Source organism: Physella acuta, unplaced genomic scaffold (assembly GCF_028476545.2).
Source record: "Physella acuta isolate Inbredline_101_S28 unplaced genomic scaffold, ASM2847654v3 ptg002002l, whole genome shotgun sequence".
NCBI lineage: Eukaryota > Metazoa > Mollusca > Gastropoda > Physidae > Physella > Physella acuta.
In genome coordinates this window covers 114,888-131,025 of record NW_026733507.1, presented here as the reverse complement: position 1 = coordinate 131,025, position 16,138 = coordinate 114,888, and the positions used below count along the sequence as shown (strand labels likewise).

The 16,138-nt window shown below is 36.6% G+C and overlaps 1 protein-coding gene across 1 annotated transcript in view; it reads right to left on the bottom strand.

The window, feature by feature from the left end:
- Positions 1-16,138, bottom strand: part of LOC131931666 (hemicentin-1) — a 109,500-nt gene continuing 93,362 nt past the window's right edge. The window contains exons 21-26 of the mRNA XM_059288497.1: positions 10,509-10,637; positions 6,877-6,904; positions 6,523-6,689; positions 4,102-4,266; positions 3,191-3,223; positions 1-2,810 (exon numbers count right to left, since the gene is read on the bottom strand). Coding sequence (XP_059144480.1) covers positions 2,638-2,810; positions 3,191-3,223; positions 4,102-4,266; positions 6,523-6,689; positions 6,877-6,904; positions 10,509-10,637 — 695 coding nt within the window. The 3' untranslated portion in view covers positions 1-2,637. The remainder of the gene's footprint in view (positions 2,811-3,190; positions 3,224-4,101; positions 4,267-6,522; positions 6,690-6,876; positions 6,905-10,508; positions 10,638-16,138) is intronic.

Sequence of the window (16,138 nt, the reverse complement as noted above, 5' to 3'; positions counted from 1 at the left end):
TATGAAAAAAATATTGTTATTTATTTTAGTCAGATTTGCATGTATCAATCAATGAAAAAAAAAATGTTTCCATTCAATCAAACAAAAGTTTTAAAAAATTGTTAAGAATGAACCAAAAAACAAATTACCAGAACACTAACCATCAGATCAACAATGATTATAATACTGTCAACACAAGGCAGTGATTCAAGTGAAATGTTGACTTACAAAATTATCCTCATTTCAAAAGTTACCTAAGGTATAAATTCCACCAGCTTTTCTATATACTTTTACAATAAGATCTACGTAATACTATTAAAAATCTGTTTAGCTCTTAAAGAACCATAGCAAAAACAGATAATCTGATAGTATATTTATATTTTTTTTTCTCGTAACTTTAAAGTAAGAATCTGTATAAAGTTATAGAATTTCTAGGATACAAAAACCAGTCAACACTTCTATGTCAGCAGCCTGTTTTCATCACATCCATAGTACATGAGAGAAATGACAATGGTTATTTACACAGATATATACACATCTTTTTTCTTTCATTCAGAATTGGTGTTCAAATAAACACACAAGTTGCTTGTTCACAGCTTCAAACTATTTACACATCTAATTTGTCAGTTGTTTTTACTTTTCAAAATTTTAATTAATGCACAAAAATATTATCTTTAAGTAAATTTACCCTAAAAAATCTAAAATCAATCGGTCTAAAACATAAACCTGACATTGGAGACTCACATTATAAAAAAAAAACAATGCATATAATGTTTGCAAAAAACATTGGACACTGACAAAAAATCATTTAATCAAAATTTTAAACTGACACTTCCCAGAGCATTCATAACATCCACTATTTCAACTTTTCAGATAATTCAAACATCTACTATTTCAACTTTTCAGATAATTCAAACATCCACTATTTCAACTTTTCAGATAATTCAAACATCCACTATTTCAACTTTTCAGATAATTCAAACATCCACTATTTTAACTTTTCTGCCATTCCAATGTTCAAACTTTTCAGATCATTCCAATGTTCAAGGATTGTACATTTAATAACTTCCAGCAGCTCAGTCATGTAGTTAAATATTGCTAACGCTAACAATACTCATCCATCCTTGAATCATGTCATGTTAAGGCAATTATAGAATTATCTTTTTTTTTAAAATAAAAGTAACCTGCATAGTTGTGCACACCTATTACCATGATGGCTTGTAGCCTTGACATTATAAAAAAACTTAAAAACTAATGCACATGTGGGTGTATGTAATATACCAGTGCCTGATAAAGCCACAATATGGGATCTTTTAAAAAAAGTGGTGTTATATTACTGGTAGTGAACTCAATTAAAATATTGCTTCCAGATGTCAAAGCAAACATTATTCCGAACCCAAATCCAACAAAAGCCCTAACCCTAATTTTTTTTAACCCAACCCTAAACCTGAGATTACAATACTATGAACAACCTCAAACTTCTGGAGGAGTCTATTGTCAGACATTGGTATTAACCATACTTCCACATCTGTTAGTGACCCCACATTTTTTGTAATGAACTTTTGAAAAAATATTTTTACGACAGCTCATTAAGCAGAGCTGGTTTTATCAGAGCTAGATTGCGGACGGTCATGCATGTCTGGTGTAAATATAACTGGTCATGGATGAGCGAACCAGTGTTAAGGCATGCCAGATTTTAAAAAAAGAAAAACTGTAAAAATTGTCCATGTTAAAATAAGATGGGCAACATTGAAACAATTGCTTTTTTTAAAGAAGAAAATACATGAATGTCTTAACTTACAAAAATAAAATATAGAACAATAGCAGCAGTTTGTTGTAGGCAGAAATGTGCAGGTGCCAACAGAGATAGATTACATACATAGATTTAGTCACTAAAGCTATTAGGGTGGCTTATTCACTTGTGTCAAACAGGGTTCAAAATATTTAAACTTTATTGCCATTATAATATATAATCATTCTTTCGGCTTGAAAGACTACTATCTTGGATATAATTGAGTCTAAATAAACAGCTCAAGTAGTACAAATAAAGTTAACAATTTGAACCAGTGGTTCATTAAGTAAATAATCCACCCAGATATATTTCTCAAGGTCTAATTGCTAATACAACATATTTTTATTCCTAGCTCTTAAATTATCCCTAAAAATTTAGGCCAGATTGTGGTACTGAGATTCAACATATATTCTAGGTTGAACAATATTGGTCCAAAAATACAAATATATAAAACTTTATACACAATTATGAACACTAATGCTAAACACATGCATAGGTCAAGTATATTTAACTTTCAATTAAAAAGCCTCCAGAACTATAATTATAAAAATTATTTACATATACATATAAAGAACAGTTTAGAATTAATATTCACAAAAAAAAAATACATTGATTTCAGAAAAAAACTGAAAGCAAAGCATCGTTAGGTAGTTTTTTTTTTACTTAAAAAAAATTTCCACTCCAAACTGGCCATTATTGTAGTTAAAGATTTGAGAAAAATCTGGTCTATCAGACAAAGCTGCAATTTTTTTTTCTCCACGCTATTGTTTGTGACAAGCTGGCTGAGTTATCAACGACACCAGTGAATCTCACATTGTACACTGGAAGAGAACAACGACAGTGTTGACAGGAGCTCTAGACAACAATCAGACAACCACTTCATATATAACCTTTTTAGGCTTGTTGCCCACTCCTGACATGGGATCGTGATTGTAGCCGCCATCTGGCCCTCCCATCATAGGGTCACCGCCGCCACCCCTGTCTTGAAGGTCTATATATTTATCTTTTGTTGGGCTTCTGGGTATGCTCCCTTGACCATCTAAAATGAAAATCATTTAATGAAGCTGAAATGCACATAAAAAAAAAACCCTATACATTTCAAACAAAATATCTCTCGAAATGGTTTTAGTAGGTATATCTTTAATAGATAAGTTTAAAAAAAAGTCCAACATATTCTCAAAACCTGTTACATCAACTTTAAAAAAAAGTTATTCTTGTAGGTTGATTAATAATGTGTACTTCAAATTAATCTTTTAACAGTAAAAAAAATTAAAAATTTTAAGATAAGTTTAATTAATTAAGAAAACAAAAGATTTCTGGAAAATAAATATAAGTTACAGCAGGTTTTGCAAAAGGAGTTTAGGTTTAAAACTAGAAAATTTTTTAATTTTTTTAGCAAAAGAGGTTAAAGCAGCTTACCTCTATTCTGTTGGTAGCCATCCATTTTATTATCTGTAGGTAAAAAAAAATGCACTGAATCAAGCATTTAGTTATACAGTGGTATACATATGATATGTAGATGAAGCAACTGTACAACTAAGGCTACACAGCTAGGGACACATATTCTAGATATGACTTACACACAGATGTTTAAGGTACAACTTTAAGATTTCTAATAAAATAATTAAAATTCTTTTTTTCAATAAATGTTCTATCATACTAAATAGTTATTTTTACTAATGATTGTAAAAATCAATAGCATTTGTTAAATAATTAGGATGCATGCAAAAATTGTATGAAAGAGTTAGCAAGCATACTATACAGTTAATACAACTTCAAAATGCACAGTGAAGTCAAACTACAATTTAGTATAGGCATGCCACTAGAACTGGTTAGAAAAAATACAAAACAAAAAGAACGAAACCAAGACTATTCTGCTCCTCAAACTACAATTAATGTCAACATGCCATTATACAAAATACACAACAAAATTAAATAAAACAAAAGCTTTTTATAACAAAAAAAACAACCAACAAAGCTTTTCCCATAGCCAAAAAAGAAGTATTGGTTTTATGAGTATACCATGCAAGTGATGTATCCAAACTACTTTGTTTTTTTATATGTTATTGTTACATGTGCTTGTGTATGTTGGTAAGTTTAATAAAAAGTGAAGTTAAATTCTAAACTAATAGATGGCTTTTATTTAGTGTCAGGAAAAATGTTAAGTAAATATAATGCAGTGACCAAGCAAGACTACGCAGGCGGTAAAGAGTTGATGAGGCGACATTCACCTCACACATGTGACTGATAACTTGTGTGAGAGATCAAATAGAAAAAAATAAAAAGGCTAAACAAGCCAAACAAAGCTGGGTAGCTGAACAATTACATACTGTCAGTCCAATGATTTAGTTTATTTTCATACAGCCTTTTGTCAAGTGACGAGGCAGTGAATGGACGAGCATGTATGACCACTTCCCTGGAGGGGGTGGGGGAGTAGCTGCGGTCCGCAGGTAAATAGTCTCTGTAGGTGTTGGCCGGCAGATCCAAGGGTCCATCTGTATGTGGGAAGTAAGGATTGTGGTAGGACTATGATCCACGGTTTCACCTTAACTAAAACGGATGGTGGGAAGCAAGGATTGTGGTAGGACTATGATCCACGGTTTCACCTTAACTAAAACGGATGGTGGGAAGCAAGGTTTGTGGTAGGACTATGATCCATGTTCACCTTAACTAAAACGGATGGTGGGAAGCAAGGTTTGTGGTAGGACTATGATCCATGTTCACCTTAAATAAAACAGATGGTGGGAAGCAAGGTTTGTGGTAGGACTATGATCCACCTGCCTCAACTTAACTAAAAACGGATGGCAGGAGGCAAGGTTTGTGGTTTAGCTATGATCCACTAAAACATATGGGGGAGCAAGGATAGTGGTAGAATCATCTGACCATAACTATCATTGATGTGTGTAACAGAATTTGTTAATTTTTTCCAGTAAATCTCCATAAAAAAGTCAGTCCAGCATCAAAACTCAAATCATAATTCTTCCATCTGATCAAGTTCCTTCCTATGTGCAGCACACATGTAAATTAAACAACTAAGCACTAGAACTTTCTTTCAATAATAATTTTAAAAAAAAAGGCCATTACAAAGTCTACTTTGAAAGCTCTACAACAACTACAAGTACTCAAATAATGAGCTGTAGTTTCAATCAAATAGGTACAGAAAAAAAAAGCCCCATGTTCTAACCCAACTATTTTTACATCCAACAGAAAAAGCAGGTGAAGATAAAAATTTGACTCCATGGCGCCAGAATGCTCTCTTCAAAATTCTTATCAGATATCATAATTCACTGTGCATAAGAGATACAGTGTATCTACCACAAGAAGAAACATAACAGCAAGCGCTGCCTGCTTAGTAGACTTATTCACCAAGTTATTATTAACTACATGAGTCTTCAATTTCATTTTAGTATCTGTAAACTAAACTGCTTCTTGTGAAGGCTTAAAAATAAAAACCTAAAATAAATGTTGAATTAGCTTGAAGAAGTGTAGTGTAAGAGTGCTAGAGACAAGATATGATAGTAGATTAAAAACACCAAGAACATGCAGGACAAACTGGCAACTCATGCGGTTATCAACAACTCAACACCCACACAAACTGGAAACACATGCGGTTATCAACAACTCAACACCCACACAAACTGGCAACACATGCGGTTATCAATAATTCACCAGCCAACCAAAATGAGTTAGATGAATTTACAACAAAAAAACAAATATTGAAACCAATCAACAATAGTTAGTCTGACCAGTTTAAATTGCTTTTTTACCCTCACACCCAGAAGAGGGGGACTAATATAAATAGAAATGAACCCAAACCAATGACAAAAATTTTTTGTTAGCTACTGTTGGAGCACTGTTTGTTTTCCTCAATATATCTATTGACTAGAATCAAACAAGGCTCCTACACAGACATTTGATGCATGTGGATGTTCTATAAATATGATGTGTATCCCTTCCCCCCTCATGTTTAACTGAAGTGGGCGTGGTCTAACAGTGGCATTTGATGTGTTATCCCCCCCCCCCCCCCCGATGTCCAACTAAAGTGTGGGTCTAACTGGCATATGATGTGTTTCCCCCACACTCCCCCTGATGTCAAACTAAGTGGAAGTGGTCTGACAGTGACATATGTATCCACCCCCACCTCTGATGTCAAACTAAAAAGGGCGTGGGGTCTAAAAGTAGCATGTTTCCCCTCCCCCTGATGTCAAACTGAAGTAGGCTTGGTCTGACAGCATGTGTATCTCCCCCCCACTCCCCTGATGTCAAACCAAGTAGAAGTGGATGTGGCCTGACAGTGACCTATGATATGCATTACCCCCCGCCCCCTGATGTCAAACTAAATTGGGTGTGGTCTGACAGTGGAATATGATGTGTATCCCCCCCCCCCTGATTTTAACTGAAGTAGGTGTGGGTCTAACAGTGGTAAATGTGTGTCCCACCTCCACCTGATCTCAAAGTGAAGTAGGGGTAGACTGACATTAGCATATGATGTGTCTCTTCCCCCTCCCTACCCCCTGATGTTAAACTGATGTGAAAGTGGCTCTGACATTAGCATATGATGTGTCTCTCCCCACTCCCTTGATGTCAAACTGATGTGGGCGTGGTCTAACAGTGACCTATGATGTGTAACCCCTCCCTACCCCCTGATGTCAAACTGATGTGGGCGTGGTCTAACAGTGACCTATGATGTGTAAACCCTCCCCCCCTGATGTCAAACTGATGTGGAAGTGGCTCTAACAGTGACTACTCACAACTATTGTTAGTAAAACTGTTGGGTATTGCATGCACTGGAGGAGAGGGAGGTGCTGAAGGCTCAACACTCTGTTCCGTCAACTGCAGATCAGTTGTGTCCATACCTTGGTTATCATAAACGTGGGGCTTCTTGTTGGGTGGCACTGCATTGTATGGTGGGGGCTCCCTACACAGCAGCAAATAGAAAACACTTATTACTACTGGAATTATGTATACAATCATGCTAAACAAGTATCTGTAATGTGGCTTGATAATATTAAGTTTATTTGCATTTTGTAGTTCATAATCATGCTGATTTATTGAATCTTTTGAGAAAGTCTTTGTACAAAAATTAAAATACAAGATATTCTTACCCTTGATTTCCCCCTTGGTATGTTTTGGCTGTAAAGAAAAAAAACATTATTGCCATTATTGAAATTATTTAATATTTTAATTCTGTATTTAAAAATTGATTGACATTTCAGCCTCCAAATTGTAATTAGTATTTGAAATAACTTAACTTTTTATAAACATTTGTTAAAAATGTTTTTTTCAACCTCAATTGAACTAGACAAAAATTCAGCCTGAATGAATGCCTACAGCTTTATATCAAACAATGCTCGTCTATTATTCAAATTTTATAATTATATGAATATATAATTGTTCTGAATTTTATTTTGAATCATGTACTCTTATTTATTTATAAAACACCATCTTATTCCTCTCTATCTATAAAGCAACCTTAATAATTTCATTCATCTATAGAAACAACCACACCCTTTTCACTAACAAACAAAACTGTATCACCCATTTCACCCACCTATGAAACCACACCATCTTTTTGATCCATCTATAACACCACACCACCTTTTTCACCCACCTATAACACCACCTTGTTCATCCATCTATAACACCACACCACCTTTTTAACCCATCTATAACACCACCTTTTTCATCAACCTAAAAGACCACCCTGTTCATCCACCTATAACACCACACCACCTTTTTTATCCACCTTTAACACCACCCTGTTCATCCACCTGTAACACCACACCACCCTGTTCACCCACCTATAACAACACCCTGTTCACCCACCTATAACACCCCTGTTCACCCACCTATAACACCACCCTGTTCATCCACTTATAACACCATACCACCTTTTTCACCCATCTATAACACCACACCACCTTTTTCATCCATCTATAACACCACACCACCCTGTTCATCCACCAATAACACCACCCTGTTCATCCACCTATAACACCACACCACCCTGTTCATTTACCTATAACACCACACCACCTTTTTTATCCACCTACAACACCACCCTGTTCACCCACCTATAACACCACCCTGTTCACCCACCTATAACACCACCCTGTTCACCCACCTATAACACCACCCTGTTCACCCACCTATAACACCCCTGTTCACCCACCTATAACAACACCCTGTTCACCCACCTATAACACCACCCTGTTCACCCACCTATAACACCCCTGTTCACCCACCTTTAACACCACCCTGTTCACCCACCTATAACACCCCTGTTCACCCACCTATAACAACACCCTGTTCACCCACCTATAACACCACCCTGTTCACCCACCTATAACACCCCTGTTCACCCACCTTTAACACCACCCTGTTCATCCACCTGTAACACCACCCTGTTCACCCACCTATAACACCCCTGTTCACCCACCTTTAACACCACCCTGTTCATCCACCTATAACAACACCCTGTTCACCCACCTATAACACCACCCTGTTCACCCACCTATAACACCCCTGTTCACCCACCTATAACAACACCCTGTTCACCCACCTATAACACCCCTGTTCACCCACCTTTAACACCACCCTGTTCATCCACCTATAACAACACCCTGTTCACCCACCTTTAACACCACCCTGTTCATCCACCTGTAACACCACACCACCCTGTTCACCCACCTATAACAACACCCTGTTCACCCACCTATAACACCCCTGTTCACCCACCTATAACACCACCCTGTTCATCCACTTATAACACCATACCACCTTTTTCACCCATCTATAACACCACACCACCTTTTTCATCCATCTATAACACCACACCACCCTGTTCATCCACCTATAACACCACCCTGTTCATCCACCTATAACACCACACCACCCTGTTCATTTACCTATAACACCACACCACCTTTTTTATCCACCTACAACACCACCCTGTTCACCCACCTATAACACCACCCTGTTCACCCACCTATAACACCACCCTGTTCACCCACCTATAACACCCCTGTTCACCCACCTATAACACCACCCTGTTCACCCACCTATAACACCACCCTGTTCATCCACCTATAACACCACCCTGTTCATCCACCTATAACACCACCCTGTTCACCCACCTATAACACCACCCTGTTCACCCACCTATAACACCACCCTGTTCACCCACCTATAACACCCCTGTTCACCCACCTATAACACCACCCTGTTCATCCACTTATAACACCATACCACCTTTTTCACCCATCTATAACACCACACCACCTTTTTCATCCATCTATAACACCACACCACCCTGTTCATCCACCTATAACACCACCCTGTTCATCCACCTATAACACCACACCACCCTGTTCATTTACCTATAACACCACACCACCTTTTTTATCCACCTACAACACCACCCTGTTCACCCACATATAACACCACCCTGTTCATCCACCTCTACCCAGATAATCCCCCATCACCAGCCAACCTACCCTGGGAACATGGCTCCATGTAACCCAACACCCAACCACCTCTACACAGGGATGCTTTAAATAACAACACATGCTTCACCAGACTTTCCCACCCTCTTTATCTACTCCCCTTACCACCTGTGATCCCTATGTACAACAGCCACAGTGTCAGTCTAAGCTTCAATACATTCACAGTTTAGCACAGGGTTTAAACATTCTACACAGTCCTGGACTGTTAAACAAGTAGAAGGCAAAGAAGTGGGGGTTTTTGTTACAATATCAGCTCAGTCTTTAATGTTTTGCATATTTTAATCCCAGTTTAAGTTTAATTGATGAATATGCATAGAGTAATTAAATAATATACTACAAAAGGAAGTAAATGTTTGAATATAATTTGCTTGCTATGAGAGGCAATAAATAGAGTGTCAGATCCAGCTTTAAAAAGATTACAGTTCAGCTCTGAGCTCTTAAAATAAAGTAATAAACGCTTTTAACAATCTTGATAGTTCATAAATTATCAAACAAATACAAGGCTGTTTTCAAATTTATAATTTAAAACTGAGTTACAATGTTAGACAACTCTTCTTCTTCAATACATTTTCACTTCAACACAGCGTTGGCAAAAATAAAATAAAAATTTTAGTTAAGAGATTAAATTTGATCGGTATGGATGTGAGGTTAAAATAATAAGTCTCTCCAGGTTTTTAATATATTCACATATCTACATGGAGTTTTTAAACTTTTTCCTCCTGGTTAATGTCTATACTCATACTGTTCCTAAATTGATGAATAGGCACTGTGTCTAGTAGGTAATGAAGATGTGGATAACTTGCTCAGGTTACCAAAAACCCATCTTCTTGCACACAGTTCAAGGTCTGTCATTGAGGAGTTGTTATTCTCTCCCCTATCCATCCCCCTCCCTCCCCAAAAGAACATGAACACAGGGACTGTAAATTGTCTATGCCAGCTCCCATGGGAATATAATGACAGATGTGTTTTCCTGCTTTTAGCAGAACAAAGATTCTAGTCAACAGGCTCTCAACACTTTCACACACCAGACTATAAATCTAGACCTTCATGTTAATAGCCAATTTAGCCATGGTACTATATTCCCTATTAATATGCATACTGAAACTTTAGCACAAATGAAGCTTTAAATTTTTTTTTATCAATTTATTTTCTAGCGCTATTTATATCACTGCTAACTTACTAAGTAAGTAATAGACCCAATTATTTAAGAAAAAAAAATAGAACTTGCTTACCTGCGTTTCTTCTGCGCCTGAAGATAAAACAGAACAAGACAATGAGAAGAGAAACAATAATGACCCCGCAGACGCAGGCTATAATTATCACATGTTCTTCAGTTAACTGAGTCTCACTGCCACTTGAATCTGGAGATAAAAGAAAAATGTACCAGTAAGAAAATATACATTGTAATTACCACATTTTTAAAAACACAAAGATAGTAATAAAGTAATTTGTTGATGTTTGTATAGGATGTAGAAAGTAAATAAGTTATCAAAGCAAATACAGCAACATTGTTAAGCTATATCTAAAATATGAGACAAATAATAATGAGAATTTTTTAATTCATAATATTTTGAACTTAAACAGAACACTAAGTTACACAAACAAATTCATAATATTTTGAACTTAAACAGAACACTAAGTTACACAAACAAATTCATAATATTTTGAACTTAAACAGAACACTAAGTTACACCAAACGGGTACCAGATACTGAGTTGATAACATTTTAAAACAATAATGCAATAAAAAGTTTACTGTAAACAAACTGATATGACATATAAATCAATCTATTTCTTGAAGTTTACTGAGGTTAAAACAAGGACTAAGATGATAGAGGGGTAGGGTAGGAAGCACATGTTTATATTAACTCTGGGAGGTTTGTGCCACAGCAGGAAATAAGGTTCCCCTGCTGGATGTTAAACAATAACATGTGCCATGTCTGTGTCCCTGGGAACTGCATGCAGTAGAATCACACGTCAGGCATGTGCCTTTACCTCTGGAACTTTTTATTTTTTAAATTAAAAACAAAAATGACTTCAAGGCTAGTTGATGTATACAAAAATTTAAAAAGTGTATACAAATGAAAGCAGAAAACTTAAAAACCCTTATACAGGCCATCCAAAAAATTTTGAATGCTAATAGCCCCCACAGAAGGCATGAAAAAATTAATGAGAAGCAACATTTCTTTAACCAAACGTACATAATTTAGCAAGATAGAGAAACAGATTTTTCAAGTTCGGTAAACTATAAATAGCATACATTATCGGCGCCATATGATGCAAAGCAACTTTTAATTACCCTAAGTTACCACTGGAAATCAGCCACCTTAGACTAGATATCTACACTACTTATATGCACAATCTTACAACTGTTCTAACAATAAAAAACACAACTTAAAACATTTGATGATATAGAAAAGAATATAAAAAAACCCTCAATATTTTTAAAAATATTTACCAACCCATATCAAGAAAAGAATATGTAACTGATGAATTCTCCATATCATAACATCGCCTACTAAAAGCATTGGACATACAACCCCTCACAAGCAACTTATCTTACTCATGTAAAATTCCAGTCCCTATAAACAACTTAATGACTCAGGACAAATCCGCAAGGTTTTTCCCAGCAGTTCCAGAATAATTCTCGGATAACTCTTCATCATTTCACAGTTAGCTATTGATTTTTTCCCCTAGCAATCAATACCACCATTAGTATAAGATGAAAAGCAATAAGAGTTCTTGTGTAAACTATTAAACGAAAACAAATACCTCTTAGTTTTATAAAAAAAAATAAGCCTAACAAAAAAAAAAGCTAATGGTTTAATGGAATGGTTTTAATTCCCTAGCTCAGAAAATCAATAGTGTTGATGAATTTAACAAGCGGATAATTTGCAACTGATTTGAAATTTAGTGGAAGGTAATTAAAAATAACAAAGAAAAAAATTAATTGATAGTACTTTTCTGCAGTAACAAAAAGATATAAATAAATGCCAAATAACAGTAGTAGAAAGAAAAGGCCATGCTGATCTGTGAAGATCAGAGAGAGAGAAAGAGAGAGAGAGAGAGAGAGAGAGAATGCAAATACTAGCTATTGTCCTGAGGCCATCTGGTCATGGTTCAGCTACTTCTGACCAATGGCCAACACCACAAGTTCTATTTACATTTCCAACACTCTGAGGGATGGGGGGGAGGAGGAGAAGAGAAAGAGGTAAAGAAGGGAACTTCTTTTATGGCCTGTCCATTATGCCTGAGCTAATAGGGGGTGTTTTTCTACACACTGTTCAACAAAGAACTTTTATAAATGAATGTTGTATTACTAGTTGCTTAAATAGAATAGTGAGAACAGTACATACAGTAGTTACCATTAGTTTCTAACAATAAACTAAACCTCTCCCTTTTTTCTCTCCCCCCCCCAACCCCACAGCACTCAATAATCAGACAGTGCTAATAAGGATACACCAAAAAGCTAAAAAAAAAATAAATAAATAAATTCAGGTTCAGACCCCCCTTATATAATTTAATCAGGACAAATCTATTAAAATAATTGGATATTCCTACTGTTGTCCTTATCCTCCCATATATGACATTTAAACTAGAACAGGGGGGAATAATTTTCTACTACTGTAAAATGTCACTAGAGTTAGCTAACATTTATCTAGCTGGCCCAGTGGAAAATTGTTTTAATGTGGACATCCTGTGTCATCTCTCTTGTATGTGAGCCTGTAGCCTGGGTGACTGTGAGGGGGACAATGCATCCTTTGTGGGAGAGATGCTATGGACTTCCTGTTGTATCCTCCCCCTACACACTATCATGGGGAGAGGGGGGAAGCACAGGTCTCTGTAGGCATTGTAAGGTTGCCAGTCTATAGTGGGTGGAGTAAGGACAACTTTAAAAAATAAATTAACAGCAACTACTAAATAAAACTGAAGAATTCTTATCCAAATAAGTACTATTTTGCATGAAGGTGGGTAGTAAGTTAAAAACCTCTAAGTTAAATATAAAGTAACTGTATGGTAAAAATAGTACCAAACACACAATAGCAAATAATAGTAATGCTTGAACATATACCAACACAAGGGAATGGGACTTTATGTATAAAAATATCGCTGGCATTTTACATAGGCCTGAGAAACAAGTATTACATAGATCTATAACTTCAATACAACGCAGTCTCCCCCCCCCCCCTCCCCACTTACCCCCACCATTACACACTGGTATAGCCTGCGGCAGCTAGACCTACAGACCTCGTCAAAATGTAAATAGGTAAAAAGGGGAGATTAATCTTGCCATCTGAAAGAGAGGGAAAGCTAAAACTCCCCGGAGACTACATTTTTTCTTTATTTTCCCTCAGCGAGAAAACAGCATCAACTAGTGATAAAGACACTACTCGAATATCTCAAGATATGTAGTAACGATAACAAAGATCAAACAGGATCGTGGAGGCTACTGTAATTCAGCAGCTCGGTAATTTTGAAAGCGTGTTAGTTCCACGCGTGTGACGTGCAACACGTACGTGTCAGGCCGAACGGGTCGTGTTACCTATAGGCCTATATCGGTGTAGGTCTGTTAACAAGTTCACCGTCAGGCACACACTGTACCGAGGAATGGATTTTCAATCTGTTACAAGTCGCGGGACCGACACAACGGTATTGATTCGTGTGTATACGTCACTACACCAACACAAGTGGAGGCTTACACTGTGGCGCTACAGGTGCTTGCTTAGCAGGGGAACATGGAAGGTGGGGAGGGGGGAGAGGAAGGGGTTAAAGAGTGGGGAGAGTATGAGTAGTATAAGCAGGGGCGTGTACGAGAGGTGACGAGGGTGGTGTGGGATGTGTGCAAGAGGGAGTATGAAACAGGAGGGTAGAAAAGGGAGAAATAGGTATCGGGACATGTACGAGTGAAGGGGTGTACTAAAGGGGTGTGGGAGGTGTACAAGATGGAGTATGAAACAGGGAAGTGTGTAAGAGAAGGGAGATTATGTATCGGGACATGTACGAGTGAAGGGGGTGCACTAAAGGGGTGTGGGAGGTGTACAAGAGAGTGTGATAGAGAAGGGAGATTATGTATCGGGACATGTACGAGTGATGGGGGTGTACGAAAGGGGTGGGGGTGTACAAGATGGCGTGAGTAGCATGAGGTAGGGGTAAACGGAAAAAAAGTCACAGGAAAAAAACACACAGAAAAAAAGTCACAGTTTTTGCTAGGAAAAAAAGTCACAGAAAAAAAGTCACAGTGGAAAAAATTTTTTGGAAAAAAAGTCACAGAAATAAAGTCACAGAAAAAAAGTCACAAAAATATTTTTAGAAATATTTTTTTTATTTGTTTAGAATTGTAAAATTTTGTATGTTTCTTGTTGTGGGTTGTATTTTTTTATAGCATAAATTATTTATAGACGTTAAAAGCATTATGATTTATAACAATTGTAAGTAAAAATACTCTAATATAATTTACACAACAATCTCAACTTTTGTTACGTATTTAGTTAAAAACGCGGTAGATAATTTAACTATAAAAAAAATTTAGGCACATTTCGCCGTAGGCTATTCTCTGGTCGGCCTCTCCTCAGTAGGCATTGTCCGAACATATTTTGTGTTGTTGACGTCATGCGTCAATGACAGCATTTGAACATTGTCGGCTTTCTTTTTTTTATCCTAAGTGTTGTTATGTAATGAGCGTGATAAATGTGGGCAGTAAAGGTGGTTGAACTAAGCATCTAAACATAACTATTGTGGCCATGAGTTGAGGGCAGCAAGTCAGACGAACTTACCATTTCACGGTAATTTAATGTTGGTATTTAAAAAAATACAGGATTAAAACCGTGGACTTTGGAGCATTCTATTAAACGCTACTAATCTTAAGTTTAAAATAATTACAATCTACATACTTCATACTAAATATTTTTAGATGAATTATAAAAAATTCCTATGCGTATACAGCCTACACACATTACATTACATTTAATTAATCCTAAGTTAATTTGCACTCTCTGAATATTTAATACATAAAAGTATTAACAAGTATCATGCAAATATATATTTGTGACTTTTTTTCCTGTGACTTTTTTTCCTGTGACTTTTTTTCCTGTGACTTTTTTTCTGTGTTTTTTTTTCCTGTGTTTTTTTTTTTTCCTGTGACTTTTTTTCCTACAATTGAGGTAGGAGGGGTTGTAAGATAAGAGATATGTATCGGGAAATATACGAGGGATGGGGTGTACGGAATAGGGACAGGAATGGAGGGGGAATGGATGAGATGGGCAGGGGTGTAGGGGGTAAAAGAGGGGAGTGTGGGGGTGAAAGATAATGTATGAGATGGGGTTTTATTTTGGTGGAGAGGGAAGGGGCGTATTCAACTTTATTTAATAACAGTAAAAGCAGGCACGGAGGCCTTTTTTTTTTAGAGATGGTAAGCTACAGTAGGCTGTAGCCAATGTCAGGACAAAGCTTAAAAAAAAAAAAACAACACAAGAAGCAACAATAAAACCGAGAAGCTATAACATAAAATAACATACGCAAGTATAACCAATTAAAATACCACTCGCTCGACATCGAAACCTCAGCCTCTAATTATATGGCAATGTTAAACTTTCCACATAGCAACAACGTTTCGAATAATATATATGGTTAGATCCTTCCCGCCCCACCTATAAAAAAAGTATTGTGCAATGTTTTCAAACTAATTTGCCATACATGAATGTCAGGAAGGATAAAAAAAGCGTTAACACGTTTTTCCCCAGTTATATTGTTCAAAACAGTAGGCTGTTGAACAATTGCGAAAACGGATCACGGCTTCTGTTTGAAGAATTAATGTGGCTCAACTACAATGTATTGCTAAGCTGGTGTATGTATGTCAGGTGAAT